Here is a 22,005-nt window from a genome sequence, read left to right as displayed (position 1 = left end):
ACCCTCCCAAATTCCTTTTCCCTTGAAGTGTCTTAAGAGAGATCCTCGATTTCTTGCCCTCCCACAAAAAATTCCTGATATGTTTATTCAAATCCAAAAAAATTTTTTTATCTAGTGATATCGGTATATTTTGAAATAGAAATAAAAATTTAGGTAAGATATTCATTTTGATCGCCGCAATTTTACCAGTCAGGGACAATTTAAGCCTCCTCCACCTATCGAGGTCTTGATTAATTTTCTGCAATAAGGGAATATAATTATCATCTTTTAATGAAGAGAGTCTCGCAGTAATCCATATTCCCAAATATTTTATTTTCTTAACTGCCTGGAGGCCTAATAAAACTTCTAATTCTTTCATTTGTAGGTTTGTCATATTTTTCACAATTATTTTAGTTTTGTTCTTATTAAGTTTAAGGCCCGCGACTTCTCCATAATTCTGTACTTCCTGCATTAATTTTGAGCCGGTGTCTAATGGGTCTTCTATTATGAAGGCAACGTCGTCCGCAAAAGCCTGGGTTTTAAATGTTTCCTTCCTGATCTTCAAGCCTTTGATATCTTCATTCGCTCTAATCCTTCTAAGTAAGACCTCTAGTGCTAGAATGTAAAGTAAAGGGGATAGGGGACATCCCTGCCTGACTCCTCTTTGGATCTGAAATGTCTGAGTTCTGTCTCCGTTCACTAATATATTTGCCCTCTGATTTTGGTAGATATTCTCTATCATCCTCCTAAAGTTAGTCCCAAATCCCATTAAATCTATTTGATTTATCATGAAAGTCCAATTCAAATTGTCGAATGCCTTTTGGGCATCGACAAACATTAAAGCCATCTGTTTTTCAGGGTGTTGTTCATAATATTCAATGGTATTTAGGACTGTTCTCAAGTTGTCTCTAATCTGTCTCCCTGGGAGAAAACCATTTTGATCCTTATGTATCCATCGGTTTAGAATTTTCTTGAATCTCTCCGCTATTATAGTCATAAATAATTTGTAATCTGCGTTAAGCAGTGAGATAGGTCTATAGTTGGAGATCTGCTTCGGGTCGGCACCTTCTTTCAGAATGATCGTCAAATACGCTTCCCTCCAGGAGTCTGGGATTGTTATGCCAGCAATAACATCATTTAGAATTTCTAACAGTTCCAGTTTCAGGGCATCATCAAATTTTTGATGTAGTTCCCCGGGGAGACCATCAGGGCCTGGAGTTTTATTCTTCTTTATTTTGGATAAGGCGGTTCTTAACTCCCCTATGGTGATCTTTTCATTTAACATTTCCTTTTCTTCTTCCGAAATTTGAGGAAGGTTGGCTTCCAACAAATACTGTTCTACCTTGTTTAACTCAATTCCTTCATTTTTGTAAAGACATTCATAAAATTTTCTTATGCTTTCTAATTTATCTTCTTCCTTCGTCAACAGGATGCCCCGTGGGTCTTCTAAAGCTAGTATTTGGTTTTTTTCCTTCTCTTTTTTTAGTTTATACGCCAACCATCTCCCCGACTTGTTAGCATTCTCGAAACAATAATGCTTAGATCTTCTTATTTTTTGAGCCATCTCCTCCTGGTCCAATAGATTCAATCTATGTCTCATCAACAACCACTGTTGTTTCGTCGCCTCATCTCCCGGTCGTTGCTGTAGTTCAACCTCAGTTTGTAATAATTTTTGAGTAAGTTCTTCTCTACTCTTTCTTTTTTCCTTATTTTTAAAGGCAGTATATGAAATAGCTACTCCTCTGACATAAGCCTTCATGGTGTCCCACACAATTTCTTTGGCTGTCTCTCGATTCCCGTTTTCTAAGAAGAAGCGTTTGATTTCTTCATTCAATTTGAGTGTGAACTCTTTTTCATTTAGGAGATTGGTCCTTAAGCTCCATCTCTGTTGTATTTTCTTCGTATCATGGGACCAACTGATTTCAAGGAGCTTATGATCTGCCCAAGTATTGGTGCCCATGTTAACTTTCTTAATTTCTAACGCCAATTTTCTAGTAACCCAAACCATATCGATTCTGGACCAGGAGTTCTGTGGGATGGAATAAAATGTAAATTGTCTGTCCTGGGGGTGTAAGGTACGCCACATGTCAATTAGATTTATCTCATCCACCAAATCAAAGAAAGTCTTTGGTAAGGGAGATCTTTTATTCTTTTTGGTTATATCACACTTATAATCAAGCTTTGGATCTACAATTCCATTAAAATCCCCTAGCATACATATTTCAAGATGTGCCCAATTTGCCAACTGTTCCTGCAGTTTCCTGTAGAATTTCCCTTGTTTTTTATTCGGTGCATAAACCCCTACTAATAGCAGCCTAGAGTTACCTCTCATTATTTCAACTATAAGTATTCTCCCTTTTCCATCTTTATATTTACATTCTGCCATTATTCCTTTCTTAACATAGATAGCGACCCCCCTTTTTCTTTTCTCAGCTAGTGAGGAAAATACTTTACCAAATTTACAGTAATTTAAATAGTCAGCTTCATCTTTTTTTATATGAACCTCTTGGATGCAGATAATATCGGGATTTTGTTTCACCAATTTCGACAATATTATCCTTCTTTTTTTGTAATCATTTAAGCCGTTCGCATTTACCGATATGATCTTGGTATCGTTCATTCCTAAAATTGGTTTCTAGTCTCTTGTTCTTATTTACCTTTTAAAGTTACTGCTCTCACTGGTCTTGATTTTTTTCCTCTTTCCTCAGTATCCTCCTTTTTCTTCTCCTCTTCTATATCTTCCCTAGTAATTTGCTCTTGGGATATCTCTTCTTCCGTATTTACTATCTCGTTATCCTCCTTACTGGTTTGTTCCTCCTCTCCTCCCCTTAGTTGTTCTAGAAAGTCTTGAGCATCACTTAGACAGTCAATTCTTATTTTCCTCCCTTGCCTTGCCTTAATAACTCCCTTGTGTTATTAATTAACACCTACAGTGATTCAGTTAACAAATGTGCCAAGAAAGGTTATAAAATGGAACAAAACTCACTTAATAAATGTCTCACTTAGCAAAATAAGTTTTGGGCTCAATTGTGATTGAGGACTATCTGTACTTGTAACAATAAATATTTCAGAATCATAAGCAGAGCTTCTGCAACTTGTACACATTTGGCACATTCATCAACTGTCTGAGATCTCTTCCATATGGCAGTTCTATTAATCAATACAGAAGCTGGTATAAAAATATGCTGGCTTTGTGCTGTACCAACCCAACTAGCCCATTCCATATTTTGTCTTCCCAACAAAGCAGAATACAGGTTCAAGTCTAGATTTAGAACAAGGAGAGGTGAGAGGTAAGATAATGAACACTTTCTTGGCAGCAGATCCCTAGACCTTTTCTGATCAGTTATTTATTCCTGCAAGTGGGATGAGAGAATGATAGTAAAGGAGGAGTTCTCTCATACTTCTTTCTTTATTTTCTTCCCTTTGGCTTCTTATCCAACTACGCCAAAGATGTTGAGGAAAAGAAGAGAACCAAGCTTATCACTACTGAACCTAAAATACATAAAATGTTTACTTTAAAAAATATTTTTATCTTACATTTATATAAAACTCAAGGTGGTGGACATACAAATACCCTTTCTTTCTCTTATTTTCCCCACAACAATAATCCTATGAGGTGATTTGAGCTGAGAGAGAATGGCTTTCCCAAAGTCACTTAGATGATTTTTCATGCCTAAGACTGAACTAGAGATCATGTCTTTTTAGGCTAACACCTTAACCACACCAAATTGGCTCCACATTTTGGTTTTCTATTTGGAAAAATAAATGCTGGAGCATTATTGCAGCCAGCAAACCTGAATGGATAATGGGAAAGATTCTGGGGAAACTGGGGGTAAAACATTTGAAAATATATCACAGAAAAGGTAATCTAGTTCAGTTGTTGAAATTGGTAGAAAAAACTGTTTCAAAGGAACCCCACCTTATGACCAAGTCTGGGCAATACTCTAGACTAGCAGTGCAATTTTCTTATTTAAATTTATACCTAGTAAATATCTTTTAAGAAGTGAGTTAAAGTAACAACACAATAATTTCAATCTGTTATTTACTTTCAAATGAGAAACATATCTAAGGAAATTACAGATGACAATTTCTGCATGGTCTCTCTGTAAAGGAGAGTGAGCTTGCCTCAAAAGTGAACAATGAACCTTATGATTCTTTTGGAAATGGCTTTTAAACTTCTCAGTTTGAGAATCAGCTCTCATGCCTAGCCATTTGAATGGCTGTGGCAGCTTCAGAAGGCTAGCAGTAGAGATAGTCTTTGCTAGCAGTAGAGGTAGTCTTAGCAGTAGAGGTAGTCCCTGCTTACCTCTTAGCAGTAGAGGTTGTCTTTACTTTCACCAAGTATTCAAAGTTATGACAGAACTGAACAAAGGGACTTATAACCTGTCACATGAATTTATAACCTGTCACATGCAAATTTGGGAACCTGGCAACTAGCTTACATTTATGATAAATCACAACATCCCATAATCACATGATTGCAATTTGTGACCTTCTCTGGCAGCTTCCAACAAGCAAAATCAATGGGGAAGTCATCAGGGAAGGTCACAGATCATTCAAGTAAGTTTTTCCACTTAATGAACTATAAGTCTTGAGATAATGATGGTAACTAGGACTGCTTGGATTGTCATTGATAAGTAATGTAGGTACAAGATGTCATGCTTTATGATCACATGTCATAGCAATGGCAAGTTTGGTTCTAATGACCTTTGGAAGTTAGGGACTAACTGTACAGAAGTGATAGTGAAAGTCCCTTCCTACCTATTAATTCATTCACACATACAGGCTTTGTTTTCCTTCTGGCCTGCAAAAGACAATAGGGGTACTCTTGTAACTGGCCCAGTATCAGTTTGCCTCAATCACACTGATCCTAAATTCATTATTCATCTGCTTATGAGCCTTATAATAGTAGATATTTCATCTTTACTGTTCACAAATCAGAACTGATAAAGCAATGCTTATCTGTATCTGCCAATAATTTTCTGTCAATTATTCTCAGTGTTTGTTATAATAAATGGAGAAAAATAGTGAGTTTATGCATAGCATCATAAATTGCAATTGTAGCTGAAACACCTCCATTCCAAATTGTGATTCTCTTCCAATTTATAGCACAGAAGAATAACACTTCAAATCAAAAGTCTCTTCCTTGTCCTACTTTCTGAAATCCCTTTCTCTTTTAGTCTGCCCCAAATTATATATCAAAGATAAGATAACTGGCATTTTTAAATTAAATTCTACATTTGATTGATTGATTGATTTTTTTAAAGAATTTTTTTTATTTTTTTAAAACAAAAACAAAACATAAAAACATTATCATTCCAAACAATTAAAGACAATGTATCAGTCGGTAACATTTTTTGTGCTCCTCCTCTCTTCAATTTATCACTAAACATGCTAGTTTATTTCCAAAAGTTTCAACATCCATTTATATCATAATTATCTCCAATTCTTATTCTCCAGCCATTGATAAAATAAATCCCATATCAAATAATATTGTCTATCTTCCTGCTCTCATATTTCAAATGTCAGTCTACTCATTTCAGCACATTCTATCACTTTCTTAATAATTTCTTCATCATTAGGTAACTTTTCTCCTTTCCAGTTTTTGGCAAATACAATTCTGGCTGCTATGAAAAGATTCACAATTAAGTATTGCAGTTCTTTATTATATGTCTCTGATATGATCCCTAATAAAAATATCTCTGGTTTAAAGTCAATATGTCAAAGAGACATCATTTTTTCCAACCACGTGTGTATCTTAATCCAATATCTCCTTGCTTCTACGCATGACCACCACATGTGGTAATAGGATCCTGGGGTTTGATGACATTTCCAGCACTTCTCCGATTTACTCTGGAACATTCTGGCTATCCTCGTCAGGGGTAGATGCCACCTGTAAAACATCTTATACAAATTCTCCTTATATGCTGTAGACATTGTCATTTTATAATTATGTGACCACAATTTTTGCCATTTTTCTAAATCAATACCATAACCAAAATTCTTCCCCCATGCTATCATTGATTCTTTAACTTGTTCTTCTTCCAGTTTAACTAATAAATAACCATATAGCTTTTTAATTACATGACCATCAGAGCCCATTAAGATCTTATCTAAATTAGTCAAGTCATTATACAAACCTTCTTGTTTGAGATCTTCTCGATATCTAGAAAGTATTTGCATATATGAACACCAATCCATCTTATATCCTTGATCTTCTATATCTTGCTTTAGTTTAAGTTCACCCTTTTCATCCAATAATTCCTTATATTTTATAATTTGTTCCCCTTTAAACGTCACTGGATACGAGAATGCTTCAATTGTGGATATCCAGACTGGTACCTTCAAATAGTGATATTTTTTAATCTTCTCCCAGTTCAACCATAAAACTTCATGTACTTTATGTCTTCTAAAACATCCCCGTATTTTAGTTCCTTTATACCACAAAAAGGCATGCCATCTCAACAATAAATCATGTCCCTCCAAATTAAACAATCTAGTATTTTTTTAATAATATCCATTCTTTAATCCACATTAAGCTAGCTGCTTGATAGTAAAATTCAAAGTAAGGTAAACCAAAACCACCCCTCTTTTTAGCATCTTGTAACAACTTAATTTTTATTCTTGCCTTCTTCCCTTGCCAAATATATTTCAATATCATTTTATTCAAATCTGTAAAAAAATCCTTGTCCAACTTTATCGGAATCGTCTGAAATAAATACAAAATTCTAGGCAAAATATTCATCTTAATAATTGCAATTCTCCCAATTAAAGATAGTTACAAGTTTCCCCATTTTTCCAGACCTTGTCCTATCTGTCACTTAACCTTGTTGTAATTATTTTCCTTAAGAGAACTACACCTTGCTGTCAATTGTATCCCCAAATATTTTACCTTATTCGTGACCTGCGTATTTGAAATCTCCATCAATTCTTCTTTTTGCTTTTTCAACATATTTTTAGTCATTATCTTTGTCTTTTCTTTATTAATTTTCAGACCAGCTACTTCCCCAAACTCTCCAATGCTTTCTAACAATTTATTTATTGACATTAATGGTTCTTCAATAATAAAGACTAAGTCATCTGCAAAAGTTTGCAACTTACATTCTTCTTTCTGAATTTTCATACCTTTTATCTCTTTTTCTTCTCTAATATTTCTATTTAAAACTTCCAATGTCAATATAAACAATAATGGGGACAGTGGACATCCTTGTCTAGTGCCTTTTTCTATTTCAATAAAGTCAGACAATTCTCCATTTATCATGACCTTGGCCTTTTGTTTGGAGTATATAGCTTTAATTGCCTGAAGAAATTTCTTTCCAAAGCCCATCTCCTCCATTTGTAATATCATAAATCACCAGTTCACATTGTCAAAGGCTTTTTGTGCATCTAGAAATATCAAAGCCATCTGCTTTTCAGGATGAGCTTCATAATATTCTAAGGTATCCAAAATTATTCTTATATTGTCTCTAATTCATCTTTTTGGCAAGAATCCATTTTGGTCAGAATGTATAAAGTTATTCAAATATCTCTTAAGCCTTTCTGCCAATATCGTAGCAAAGATTTTATTGTCCATGCTTAGCAGGGATATAGGTCTATAGTTTTTGATTAGTTGTGGGTCTGTCTCTTCTTTGTGGATCAATGTAATATAAGCTTCAGTCATGTTTTGGGTATTTCTCTTTTTGACATTATTCATTCATTCATAACCTCCAGCATTGGGATTGATAAAAATTCTTATAACGTCCTATAATATTCAGCTGGCAGTCCATCTGGTCCTGGTGCCTTTCCATTCTTCTGTTTCTTAATTGCCTCAGTTAGTTCCATCATCGTTATGTTTCCATCAAACAGCTCCTCAACATCTTTGGGAATTTGTGGTAATTTTGCTTTTTGTAGATACCTTGCCACTTTATCCTCCTCTATTATGTCTTTCTTGTACAGTTGAGCATAGTATTCCTGTATTATTTCCCCCATCTCTTTATTTCCAAATCTACTCTGTCCTTGATGATCAATTAGTTGTATTATTTTTCTTGATTCTCTTTCTTTTTTCAATTTATTTGCTAACCATCTGCCTGGTTTATTTGCATTTTCAAAATAATTCTGTTTGGCAGCTCTTATTTTTTGAGCTAATTCTTCCTTCTCCAGTAGATCCATTTTGTGTTTTATAATATCCATTTTAATTTTTACATCTTTCTTATATGGATTTTTCTGGAATTCCTTTTCAAGTCTTTTATGATCATCTATCAATATTTTAAGGATTTGTCTTTTCTTCACAGAAAAGGGTTTGTCTTTTCTTGTATAATCAATAATTAATCCTCTAGCAAAGGCCTTCATTGTATCCCAACGGTTTTGTGTCGATGTTTCTTTCTTGTTTTCCTTGAAGAAAAAATCCAGTTCTCGATTCATTTTTTGTATGAAATCTTTCTCTTTTAATATTGTGTTGTTTAATGTCCATCTAGATCTACCTTTTCGCCCTTTCCAAATAGCAATCACCCGGTTATGGTCCGCCCATAGGTTAGTATCTATTTTCACTTGTTTAATATTTAAAGTCAATTCCATTGTTGTCCATATCATATCTAATCTGGACCAAGATAAATGTCTATCAGAATAGAAAGTATATTGTCTATTTTTCCATTTCTCTCCCTCCATATGTCTTTCAAGTTTATTTCCTCTATCATTTTAAAGAAAGTTCTCGGCAATACCTTTCTACTATGTTTTGTTGTTTTGTGTGTTTTATAGTCCAATTTTTCATCCACAATTCCATTAAAATCTCCCATCATACAGACATTTTCATACTCCATTTCAATTATCTTATTATGTAGTTTTCTATGAAAGTCACTTTGATTATTGTTAGGAGTGTAAATTGCTACTAAAAGTAATTTTGTATTGTTATCAATTATTTCCACCATCAAAATTCTACCTTCTGGATCGGTGTATTTCTGCTCTGCGATTAGTGCATTTCTGATATACAAAGCAACTCCTCTTTTTTTACTTTGTGACAACGATAAAAAAGTTTTGCCAAGTTTTGGTTGAATCAATAGTTGTTCATGTTGTTTTTTAATATGCACTTCCTGTAAACAAATTATATCAAATTTAAATTTTTCTAGTTTGTGAAATACTATTCTTCTTTTACTGGCCGAATTGAGTCCATTTACATTTATTGAAATTAATTTCCTTTCTTCCATATTCATACTTTATAAATAGGTTTTGTTGCTTTAGTCGATCTAGCTTCACGTTGTTCCTTGTATTCCATAACTCCGCCAACCACTCCTTCTGTTGCTTCCAGCATTATCAATTCTTCTTCAGTGGATTTTATTGGAACTAATATTGCTTGAGTTTCAACTTCCATATCTACTTCTTTCTCTTCAAGGACTTATTCATAGAAGGCTCTCGCTTTGTCGATTGTATTTAACCTGTATCTTTGGAATTGCCATGTTAAGCCTACTCCTTCTGGGAACAGCTATCTGTAATTAATCCCTTTTTGCAGCAGAACTTTGGTCAAAAATTGATATCCTCTTCTTAACTCTCTCACTTTCCTTGGAATTTGTCTCAGAACTGTCACTTCTTTCCCTTTGTATTTCAAAGCCTTGTTACGAACAGTCTGAATAATTTGTGTCTTAATTGATTTCTTAGTAAATCTTATATGTACTTCTCTTGGAAGCTTATTACGCATTGCATATCCAGTATGAACTCAATAAATTTCATCAATTCTTTCCATCATCCTCTCTTTAGTGACTTCTAGGGCCTCAGCTAGAATCGTGTTCATGATCTCAGCTAGATTCTCCCCTTTTTCTTCCTTGACATTTTGGAATCTTAAGTAGAATTCTGCTTTATCCATTTCCCATCCAATTAAGCCAGATGTTCCTTGTTCTACCTCTCCCAATCTGTTCTCAATTTCCTTCATTTTTTCTTCTTTTTGGTCATCTCTTTCCTCCAATTTAACCAATCTTTCTTCATATATTGACATTGTTTGTTGTATATGACCATCTTTTCATCTGTTTTCAATAATTGTTGTTCCATCCTTTTATGTTGCTGTTCCATTTTTTGAAGTGTTTGTAGAATTGTTTGTGTCACTGATTCTTTCTCTTTCTCTTGTTGTAACATTGTCTGGATGGAACGTTGGCCTCCAGATGGTGATGAAGATGGTGTAGTCACTGCAGCTCCCACCATCACTACTTTTCTACTCATTTTATTCAATCTTTAGCCAAACTCACTTTCAGGTCAGGAAGGAATTTAGAAGATCCAGCTAGACAAAAGGGGGAGGGAAAAAAGGAAAAAAATGGAGGAAGGGAAAAGAGAAAAAAAGGAGAAAGAAAAAAAAGAAATTCCTCAAGTTCTTCAGGTTCTTCTGAAACCCTAATCTGAAGGGATAAAAAAAAAATAGGAAAAGGCAAAAATTTAAGATCCTCTTCCAAAAAAGGGGGGAAAAAAGGAAAGGAAATATTAGGCAATAAGTCTTCAGGGTCTAGGGTGCCTTAATCCAATATGAATGTGCAGGGGTCCTGAATCAAAAATAGGAAAAGGCAATACGGATAAAAAAATTTAAAAAGGAAAAAAAGGGGGGGAAGGAAAAGGAAGAAATTAAATAGCCCTTCAAGTCCTTTTATATCCGGAGAGCCTACAGGGAGTGACTTTTCCTTTTGCCTCTTTCCAGGCCACACATCTCACTGGGCATATAATAATTACTCAAAAAGAATCAAAGCCTTCCAGTATATTCCCAGGCTTTGTCAATTTAAAAAGAAGAGCACCTGTGTAAACAACATTCAGTAGCTCTTCAATCTTATCAATCCAAACAGATTCTCTGTATTTGTTTTGGCTACAGTATTTCTTTCTTCTGCTACTTAAGTAAGCATAGAAATAAAGTTTCTCTTCCAGTAGGTGGCAGCACTGCACACTCCCCTAACTCTCCTCCCGTTCTTTAAAAAGAAAAAAAATTCTTTCTTTCTTTTAAAAATTAATCAAAAAGTTGCCTTGTCAAAAATAAGCCAAAACTCCATTCCAAATGTTCCAATCAGACAATCAAACAGTTTAGTGCAAACAACTTTCAAAACCATCCCAAAAACTCCCAATGTTTTTTCCCCTTTTTTCAATCCAATCTGGTTATCCAAAGTGAAAGTAAAAACAATTAAGCAATTTCAAGTCTTTTAAAGCACATACTTGGGCAGAATAAAATGAATCCACATTAAGTTTGCCACTTGTCTTCATTCATTCATCATCACCATCTCATTCCTCAATTAGGGTGTTCTTAGTATTATTAAAAAAGTGAAAGTCTCTCACCAATCTTTCACTGTCATTCTGTTCTGTCTTCCTGAACTCACAGCCTCTACAGCCTAATGGCTGCCACTCCGCTACTGTAAAAAGGGCTTTCCTGGATCAACCAGGGACTTAGCAATGTCCCTGGGATCCTCAGGACGTGCCGTCCACTACCACAGTCAAAACAAGACTGTGGGGTCCGATTTGGACTCTCCACCCGCAGAGTTTTCGGTGGAGTTTCTGGAGCACCAAAAACCCCACTCGTCTCGCAACAACACCAACTTCTGGTCTGATTGATTGATTGATTGATATAGATGCCCATCCTATACACATAACCCTGAGTGCCTTATACAGAACAGTAAAATGACTTTAAATTCTAACATTATTGAGATTACAATAACCATTCAGCATATAGAGATTTTCAAAAGGATTTTAATTCCAAATCTATCCACCCACCAATCATATTGCACGGTATGTTAAATATTCAAGTTTTATTAATCTATGTCAATTGTGTGTAAAAGTAGATTTTGTGTATTTTTTTTTACATTATTCTTGTAACTTAAAATATTTTGTTCAGTCATTCCCAATAGAGAGTTTCTCTTATTCCATGTGGGATTAATTAATATAGCCCAACTTCATTACTATTTTAGTTGAAAAGTTTGTTTATTAAAATATATTAATATTTTTTTATTTTGCTTAGCTCCCTGATTTGAAAATTCTCTGAGGACTGCAGTGAAACAATACATTGCTTGGTTGAGCAATTGTCAGAAAATACATACCATATTTCAAACAAGCAAGGAAATGTTGAAAGCAGCTAATGCTACCCCCCCCCATTGAAAATAAACAATTACATATTTGTTAATGATTGAAAAGGAGACTGTCAAGAAACTCAGAGATGTGTTGAACACCATTATGATCATGAGGCAGGATATAATATAAACAAAACATTTAATAATTTTAGTAGAGAAGTAGAATTCATAGCCTTCTGGTAATAAAATAAAACATATTCCAATTTCAGTCCTTAGCAACTCCTGTCCATGGGGAATATCCCAGTGAGTTATTGTTAACTACTCAAAACAATACTAAATTAGATTAGAATATAATTTAACCCACTTTAGGACAATTATACATATTTAAGAGAAAAACAGAACAAGTCCAACTTTTTTATCAGGACATAATTAATATTCTCATTCTACACTGATATACTTATAAATGTTGTATCTACTACTTATAGTATTATTAATAGCTTCTTCCTGTACATGATCGGTATTAGCCTTTACAAATACATTATGGAATTCATGATGAAATTCAACCAATAATCAAATACTTCCTTCTCCTTAAGATTTACCAGTAAATATCAAGAGTGTTTTGACAGAATGTTGTTTTTTCTTTTAAATAAAATAAACATTATAGCTTAATTTAATTATGATTGTAATGAATAATGAAATATCCAACAAACATGGTCCTTGAGTAAAAGTACTGATGTATAAAGTGGGAAATGAATTCAGTTTCTTAATTATATGTGAGAGACAATACTGTAGGTGGAATACCCAATTTGGCAAATTCTCAATAGGAAAGTAATTACAAATACAACCAAATCAGGAAATGCATATTTCTTTGTGTGAATGAAGAAATAGGTTATGGCTTTGGGAAAAGTGATAGAGATAGAATCTAGCTCAACAATAACTAAATTCAATATGGATAATTCCTGACCATATGCAAGTTATAGCTGAGGGTTTCTAGAGTAATAAATATTGTAAAGCTTAAACAATAAGATGGAGGCATGGCAGGTTATCAATTAACAACTCTTTATTCAGAACAGTAAAGTCTAACCATGACTCGCTCCTAACTTCTAACACTGGTGAGCGAGCGCTTTCCTCAGAGCTGACAGCTCTTTTATAGTAGAACTGTCAGTGTCTCGGCCAATAAGTATGTTCCGCTATCCCGCCAGTTAGTTGCCATGCTGGCAGGCCAAACAGCTGTGCGCCCTTCCCACATGGCCGCCGGCTTGCCATAATACTCCTTTCCTCCTGGATTGCGCATGCATAATCAGCTAAATATGCTAGGCGGCATCGGCTTCTCCCCGACCTGCGCAGTGCAGTGAATTCAGGTGATGCCAGTGGAGCTGGAATTGGAGCCTCTGAAACTTTCAGCAGCTGCTTTGCTGGTTCTGCTGGACCACCAATCTTCTCCAGCAGCCTATGAGATGCAGGTAAGTCCACGGCCTTATTATGTCCAAAATTTTGGGCATAAATCCAGACCCCACCCTTTGGAATGTCCAGGCCCCTCCCATGGAGTTTGGGGGTTTCTCTGGTGAATAATTGGGATGTAATCGATCGCGGTTGGTTCTCAACTGCTGACCCATTAGCAGCTCGGCCGGGCTGCGGTTAGTTATTGGGTTAGGAGTTGAGTGTTGAGTGAGGAGGTATGTGGCCAGTTTCGCGTGCCAGTCCCCTGGGCCTAACTTAGTCAGGATCTCTTTAGCTGAGCGAATGGCCCTTTCAGCAAGGCCGTTACTGGCCAGATGGAACAGGGCCAACAGGGCATGGTGAATGCCATTCTTTGCCAAGAACAGCTGGAAGGCTGCCAACGTTAGCTGTGGACCATTGTCAGACACTAAGAGGTCCAGCAGGCCATGAGTGGCAAACACCTTTTGCAAGACCTTTACTACTGTTTCAGTGGTGGTTGAAATCATGGATGCGACCTCAACCCACTTCTAATAGGCATCAACAATAATCATGAAGGTGAGACCCTGGAATGGACCAGCAAAGTCCAGGTGGATTCGGGACCACGGAGTCTTAGGGGTCTCCCATTCCCTAGTTTCCGCTGTGGGGGGTGCGGCCATATTCTCCTGACATCACTGACAGTTCGCTACCCGGTCAGCGATTGCCCCATCTAGCTGTGGCCACCATACATAACTGCGAGCCAACATTTTCATTCTAGCTGTGCCTGGATGGCCCTCGTGCAAGGTCTGTAACACTACCTTCCTTAACTCCATGGATATTATGACCCCACAACAGGCAGCCTCTTGAGAATGAGATTTCGTGCTGCTGGAACCTATAGTGCTGGAATTCAGGTGCTACCTTCCCTTGGGGTCACCCCCTTTTCACCCAGTCAACGACCTGGCGGAGGGTCCTATCTAGGGACGTGTACCTTGCGACATCAGAAGCAGTAATGGCAGCCAGGTAGTCATCAATGAGGAGTATGGATTATGTGGGGGTGGGGTCTTCCACCGGGGCAGGCAGGGGGCAGCGGCTCAAGGCGTTGGCATGACCCATAGCCTTACCAGGCTGATGGACCAGCTGGTACTTGTAAGCAGTGAGGAAAATGACCCAGCATGTCATCCTGGGAGAGACAATAGGCGGAGACTGTCGATCGCTGGCCAGGATGCCCAATAGTGGCTTGTGGTCCATGATCAGTAATCAAAGAGTGGCCATACAAGTAGTCATGAAACCTTTTCACGCCAGCCACCACCGCCAAAGCCTCTTTGTCGATATGCCCGTAGTTATGTTCTGTGGATGAAAGAGTTCTAGAAAAGTAGGCAATAGAGGCTTCTGACCCGTTAGGCAGTCTGTTGCTCAGGATAGCCCCCATGCCATACGGCGATGCATTGCAAGCCAACATCAGCGGTAAGTCAGCATCATATTGAACCAGGAATTGAGTCAATGCCAGCAGCTCCTTGACAGCCCAGAATCTCTGGCCTCTCTCTGCATCCATGGAACTTGGGCCCTCAGAAGGCGATGTAGTGGCTCCGTGACAGTGGACTTATGAGGCAAGAAAATGTTATAAAAGTAGTAAGGCCAGAAAAGCCTGTAGCTCAGTCCTGTTTGCTGGTGTTGGGATTGCGCGCACCTTAGAAGGGGCCGGGTGCAGACCGTTGGCATTGACCAGGAAACCTAGGAATTCCACTTGTCGCGCCCCTAGTTCACACTTGCTAGCTTTAAGTTTCAGTCCCTTCTGCTGGAAACAATTAAAGACAAGACAGAGGCGGCGAACCAGTTCAGCTTCAGACTTAGCCGACATGAAGATATCGTCGAAATACAGGATCACCCTGGCAAGTCGTGTAAGAGTCTCTCCATCAGGTTCTGGAAGATGCCGGGGGTGATGCAAACTCCAAACTGTAGCCGGCGACACCGAAATGCACCTCAATGGGTGACTATAGTTTGTGCCTCTGCGGTGGCATCGTCTACCTCAAGTTGTTGGTACGCTTGAGCCATGTCCAGTTTCACGAAGATGGTACCGCGGCCCAAAGAGTGGAGGAGGTGCTGGACCATCGGAACTGGGTAGGGATTTGCCTGGAGACCCCGATTAATTGTTGCAAATTGTACGCAAATTCGTATAGAGCCATCCGATTTGATTGGGATGACTATGGGCGTCTCCCACCTCTCCTGGTCTACAGGTTCTAATATACCCTGGGCTAACAGCTTATCAATCTCTGCGTCGATTTTAGGACGGAGAGCAAAGGGAATCCTGCGTGGCTTAAGCCGAATGGGTGCTACCTGAAAATCCATATTAAAAGATATAGTAGCCCCTTTGTATTTTCCCAGATTCCCATTGAAGACATCCGAGAACTCTTTAATGAGTTCTGCGAATATGTCTGACGTAATGGTATGGACGCCCGTCACTGCCAAACCCAGGGCATCAAACCACTCTAGTCCCAGCAGGCTTGGCAGTGAACCGTTGACCACAACAATTTTAAGGTGACCGCTGAAATTCCTGTAATTTACCTTAACTCTCCCACAGACTACTATAGGAATTTGATTCCCCTGGTAATCCCGTAGTCTGAGCCTGCAGGGCCACAATCTACTCCTCACCATCGAGGACATTAACAACTTAAGTATGTTCCACGATATAATAGACACAGATGATCCTGTGTCAATTTCTATTCTACACGGCTTGCCCTCAATAAGTACTGAGAGGAATATCTTCTTTCTTAAATTGGTGTCAGCCTGGTCAACTATTCCTTCTGGCCGACTGCACACAATTGTAAAACAGTCTTCGTCCAATTGTTCTAGCCTGTTTTGTGGACAGTACCCACAAGCGTTAGGTCTCGTTGGCTTAACAGCCATTGGTTGCGCTGCTCTATAGACCCTTTCTAGATGCCCCCTTTTTCCACACTGTCTGCAATCCACATTTTTAAAATGGCAAGCAGAACAGTGGTGGTTTCCACCACAGCCCCCACACAGAACCTGGGTCTTCTTTCCCTCAGTATCTCTGTCCTCCCAGGGGGAAGTTTTAAGGCGGCTGATCTCTTCTTCCCCATCACTTGCCTGGTCTGACTCCACTTCCTCATGGTGCACAGTGGATGATCTGTCCACTGTTGCTGGGTTGACAGATTTCCTAATTTCTGTAGCTGACTGATCAGATAACTCAGAGGCTCTAGCCTCATCAATTGCTGTTTGCAGCGTTACATCAGTCCCAGCAAGCAGATGGCGCTGCAGCCGAATATTCCTGACTCCACAGATCAACTGATCTAACAGGATATCTTCCACATCGCTAAATTCACAATACAGCGCAGCTTGTCTTAATGCTGCCATGTATTAAGCGATAGTTTCCCCTTCCAGCTAATATCTATGTATAAATGTGTGGTGTCTGGTGATTCTGGACGGCAATGGGGCGTAGTGACCTTTTAAAACTGCCAACAGAGTCTCCCATGACACATCCTGGACCTTACAAGGTGCCAATAAAGCTCGGGCATTTTCAAACATCTCATGCCCGCAGACGCTGAGAAATACAGCCAGCTTCCTATCCTCAGGTAATCCGTTATAATCATTGGCTGACAGGAAACAATCAAAGCAGTCCAGGAAAGAGTCCCAGGTCTCCTTTATGTGATCAAAAGGAGTGAAAGTCGATAAAGTTGCCATTCTTGTCAAGACAGCTTATGCGGCTTTAAATGGTACGACTTCTCGTCGCCGTAGCTCAGCTCTGTGCAACAGCTCTTTAAAGTGACTTTGTTAACCCTGCCGCCTGAGGGGAAAATCCCACCTTTGTCACCAGTACTGTAAAGCTTAAACAATAAGATGGAGACGTGGCAGGTTAACAATTAACAGCTCTTTATTCACAACAGTAAAGTCTAACCATGACTCGCTCCTAACTTCTAACACTGGTGAGCGAGTGCTTTCCTCAGTGCTGACAGCTCTTTTATAGTAGAGCTGTCAGCGTCTCGGCCAATATTATGTTCCACTATCCTGCCAGTTAATTGCTATGCCAGCGGGCCAATCAGCTGTGCATCCTTGCCACATGGCTGCCGGCTTGCCGTAACAATAAACACAACATTCCCAACTACAGCCATCAGATAAATAATAGCAAACATAACGAAGTACAACATTGGTTATTCCATTCCTTGGAAAATAAGTAAAGCCATAATTCAATAATTGTGCTTTGCATTTTTGAATATTCTCCACCGGAGAAAGTAAAAAGACATAGAGTATGAAATACTTTCTTTCTGCCATATAACTTAAACAAGGCAATTATTTTCATGTCTGTTTTGATTGAAAATGCTTTTTACAATTTCCAGATTTTTTTAATTTAGCGTATGGCACGTGTTAGCCAGTGATCACTGAGGTGGCTGGCTGCCTCTGTGAAAGGAATTTTTTCGGGTGGTAGTTATCTTTACCCGCAGGATGTTGGGTCTGTGCACTGCTGAGGTCAGCAGCTCGATTCCCATGAGAGAGTAAACTGTGTAGGAGACTCCTACACAGTTTACTCTCTCATGGGAATCGAGCCGCTGACCTCAGCGATTCAAAGGCCCAGCATCTTACCACATGAGCCCCCACAGGCTCGAAAAGTATCCAGAAGCTCCAGTTGGTAGTGAATAAGGCCACACAAGCAATCTTGGCTGTCCCCAAGATGGTCCATATAATATCTCAGCTGCAGAAGCTACATTGGATGCAGGTTTGCCTATGGGTCCAATTGAAAGTGTTGGTTATGACCTCTAAAGCCCAAGTGGCATGGGTCAGTATATCTGCAGAACCATGTTCACTCCATTACAGATTCTATTTGTTAAAGAATTTTCACTGGCGGGATCAGAAAGAGAGCATGTTTTGCTGTTGCTCCCACCCGTTGAAAAAGCTAAAGCAAGTTCCCACTCTCCTAGCCTTGCAGAAATGTCTGAAGACTTGGCTTTGCAGACGTGCTTGATGTTCAGACAGGAGAATGTAGCCATGGGGATGGTTAGTACCTTAAAGGCCCTCTTTCCACCTTTTTAAACTTTTAATTTATTTTTATTTTAATTGGATCATAATATATTACCTTACGTATATACAGGTTTTTTTATGTTTTTATAGCTAATTTGTAAACTTCCCAGAGATGCTCTGTGAGGTGGACAGTTTTTACATTTGAAATATAAAATAAAATAAAATAAAATAAAATAAAATAAAATAAAATAAAATAAAATAAAATAAAATAAAATAAAATAAAATAAAATAAAATAAAATAAAATAAAATAAAATAAAATAAAATATTCCTCTAGAGATGAAAATTATCTTGAATTCCAACATCCTGTCTGGGTAATTTGAAATTGACAGGCATGTCTCTACGTACATCCCCAATGTAATTTACTTTTTAACTGTACAGCTCATTATTATATCTGATAAACAAAATAGAACTCATGAACTTAGTTGTCCCTGAAGGTTTTCACTCAGAACAAACTTCAAATGCTTTTTTCTTCTGCCATCATGTATCATAGCAATTAATCATCTCTCAGATTTAACAGGGTCTTGATATTAGTTAGATGTATCATAATATTGCAGAAAATCAATGTTTATTTAGTCCTGAGAAACAAATCCCCCAAAACAGTACAAATGCCTGATCTCTACTTAAATCCCCAAGTGATTAGTTTAGCTTAAATGAAATATAGCTGAGGATTATTTAAGATGTAGTGATGGTCTTCTGCAGATCTTTTGTAGTAGTAATAATTTGATGCCATTAGATAATATTTTCTTTTTCCTTCTATGTTATATATAGATTTTTAATGCATTCAGCATTCTTAGTACATTCAGGAAATATGTTTTATCAAAAATTCAGAATATGATTTGAAAAAGAAAGTCATGCAAGCAAAACACATTACGGAGAACTTTTTTATTTTTATCTTATTTTAATAGTTTGATTAATCTTGATCTACACAGAAAGAAATATGAAGTTGCTAAATAGTAAAAGTAAATAATATACAAGTATCTCTTGTATTATTATTATATAATTTTGAATCATTTTTACTGCATGTCTTCCCCCCTTAACTATAAACAATGAATTTTGCAGATGCTGAATGAAGAATTCAAAATTGCAAAATTCTGGAGCCAGAAGGTAAGCAGTGATATTAATAATCAACAGTGCTCTATTTTCTCTTTTTCTTTTTTCTATTCATACCATAATTTGCTAGGAATTTTCTCTTTTTATCTTGGACAACAAATAAACAAATAGAACAAGCTAACAAGAACTGGTACATGGATCTCATATATCCAGTCTTCTGGCCAGCATTTTACCATGTTTTGTTTAAAAAATAGATGTAAAGAGATTAAATTTATTGTGTGTTTTCTTTTGTATACCAGAAAAAAAATCTGTTCCTTGATTTGGAAGAAAAACAAATAAAAATTAGACTCTGGTGTGTGAGAACTGGGTATGTATGTGAAATATAATATATAGATACATTAGATGCAGCCTATAAAAGATCTTCTCAGATGGTTTGGAAAGTAGACCCAAGCAGCAAATTCTTGGGATATACAAAGTTATTTAATAATTTCTCCCAATTTTTTTTATTCTCTTGTATTATGCTCAGAACTCATTATTTTGTGGACTTTTGCTTGTTTGTTTTACAGTTTCTTGACCCAATGATCTTGAAGAGCAGAGAAAATATCTCAGGGAATGCTGTCACAGAATTTCTTTTACTTGGCTTTTCTCATCTCCAGAGGATACAGCTACCTCTGTTCTGCATTGTCCTGATCATGTATGTGTTAGCATTAATGGGTAATGCTCTGGTTGTCCTCATGATCCGCCTGGATTCCCGCCTCCACACCCCTATGTACTACTTCCTCAGCCATCTTTCCTGGTTGGAAATTATCATCACCACCACTGTCACACCAAAGATGCTCAGCATTCTCATTTCAGAGAAGAAGTCCATCTCCTTCTTTGCATGTGCCTTACAAGTCACATTATACTTTCTTGCAGGATCCACAGAAGTCCTCCTACTGGGAGCAATGTCGGTGGACCGCTACCTAGCTATTTGTAACCCTTTGCGCTACACAGCGATCATGAGTAACCAAATATGTTTACTGATGGTGGTTTTCTGCTGGTTCATTAGTTTTATTGGGATTATCACTGGATTAGTTTTCAAGGCAACCCTACCTTTCTGTGGACCCAATATAATTGATCATTTCTTCTGTGATACAGGACCCTTGACAAAGTTGATCTGTGCAGATACCCACCTTGTTCAAGTTTTAGAATTTGCCTTATCATGTTTTACATTGCTTTCCTCTGTCTCCATCACTACCATCTCTTATGTCTGCATTATTGTCACAGTGATAAGGATGCCTTCTGCCCAAGGTAGGAATAAAGCATTTAACACTTGCAGTTCACATATCACTGTGGCCTCAATCTATTATGGTAGCTCCATATTCATCTATGTCAGGCCATCTGGAAGCTCTTCTATGGATTTCAACAAGTTAGCCACAATGCTCAACACAGTAGTAACCCCCTTGCTCAACCCAATTATCTATAGCTTTAGAAATAAAGTGGTCAAAGAAGTTTTAAAAGATAGAGTGAAACAGCTTGGTTCTACCATTGCAAAGGCTGTAGATTAAAATACAACATTTCCTCTTGGGCTTTTCATGTTGTATGGATATATCTGAGCTTAAGTTAGCTGCCTTTTTTCTCCAATTGAATTATAATTTAAAGCTTTCTGAAGAGCCACCAAGGGGTTTAACTTCTCTGCAACCATTTTCCTACCAGGTCCTAGCATCATAATCTCAGAAACCTGTTTATGACAGAACATGCAAATCTCTCCTCTTCTGATAGCACTGATGATGTTACCTAGTTTGGGTAATGGCATATCTGCAAGAAAACAACCAAGCTCAGAGAGTACCAAGGACCTCTCATTTCAACCCTGAGCTACTGATATTCTCCATTATTGGTATCTTCCTCTTCTAATATAATGACGTAATGTTTCCCAAGTCTTATTAACAATATGATCTCATTAATCTAGATAATTTTAGTTAAATAATTTGTTACATAGTGACAAGAAGAAATTTTACTGATGCCTTTTAAAGGTCACTTAAACTAATTCTCTTTGGCTTGATAGAACTCCATTCTTTTTTTTTTCATATGTTTTCACCTTGTAGGGGGGATGGGCAGCATAAAAAATTGGTAAATAAATAAAATAAATAAAAATAAATTCATCTTAAAGGGAAAAAACTGAATAGTTAAAACTACACTGAAATGGATTTCCATGCAATGTTAATAGTAATATCTGAGCTCTTAAAACTATTGTTTTAAGCAACAAAACTTCTGTTTGCAGAGTATATTCATTATTCAAGCAAGATGGATATGTGAATGATCACTTTATGGAATCTATTTTGGAATTCCTCTGAGAGTTTCATAAATTTCTGACTGCAAAAATGAATTCATTGTTATTTTATCACGAGCATGTTCTTTGCCTTCTCCCAAATCTTTTTCTAGCTGTATTTTCTTCCTATTTCTTATAGAAACAAATATCCTTCCTCTCTCAATGAGGAACAGATATGAGATGAAATCACAAACATGTTTTCTTCAGATAGTTACTTATGATCA

General features: G+C 37.3%; 1 protein-coding gene across 1 annotated transcript; it reads left to right on the top strand.

Annotated features, from left to right (window-relative positions):
- The first annotated feature begins 18,176 nt into the window (after positions 1 to 18,176).
- LOC117668713 (olfactory receptor 6M1-like) lies at positions 18,177 to 21,020 on the top strand. The gene is made up of 2 exons (XM_034422776.3): positions 18,177 to 18,398; positions 20,040 to 21,020. Exons 1-2 carry the CDS (start codon positions 18,177 to 18,179, stop codon positions 21,018 to 21,020), a joined length of 1,203 nt encoding a protein of 400 aa, XP_034278667.3.
- Positions 21,021 to 22,005: the final 985 nt, after the last annotated feature.

This window comes from Pantherophis guttatus, chromosome 4 (genome assembly GCF_059756535.1).
Source record: "Pantherophis guttatus breed Tessera chromosome 4, ASM5975653v1, whole genome shotgun sequence".
Lineage (NCBI taxonomy): Eukaryota > Metazoa > Chordata > Lepidosauria > Squamata > Colubridae > Pantherophis > Pantherophis guttatus.
The sequence above is the reverse complement of the archived record's forward strand: the minus strand, read 5'-3'. Positions and strand labels throughout refer to the sequence as shown.

Excerpts from the sequence above, each read along its gene's own strand:
- LOC117668713 (XM_034422776.3), top strand. The coding sequence starts at position 18,177 with ATGGGTCAGTATATCTGCAGAACCATGTTCACTCCATTACAGATTCTA. Across the intron at positions 18,399-20,039 it reads AGAATGTAGCCATGGGGATG|TTTCTTGACCCAATGATCTT; the intron begins GTTAGTACCTTA and ends TTTGTTTTACAG.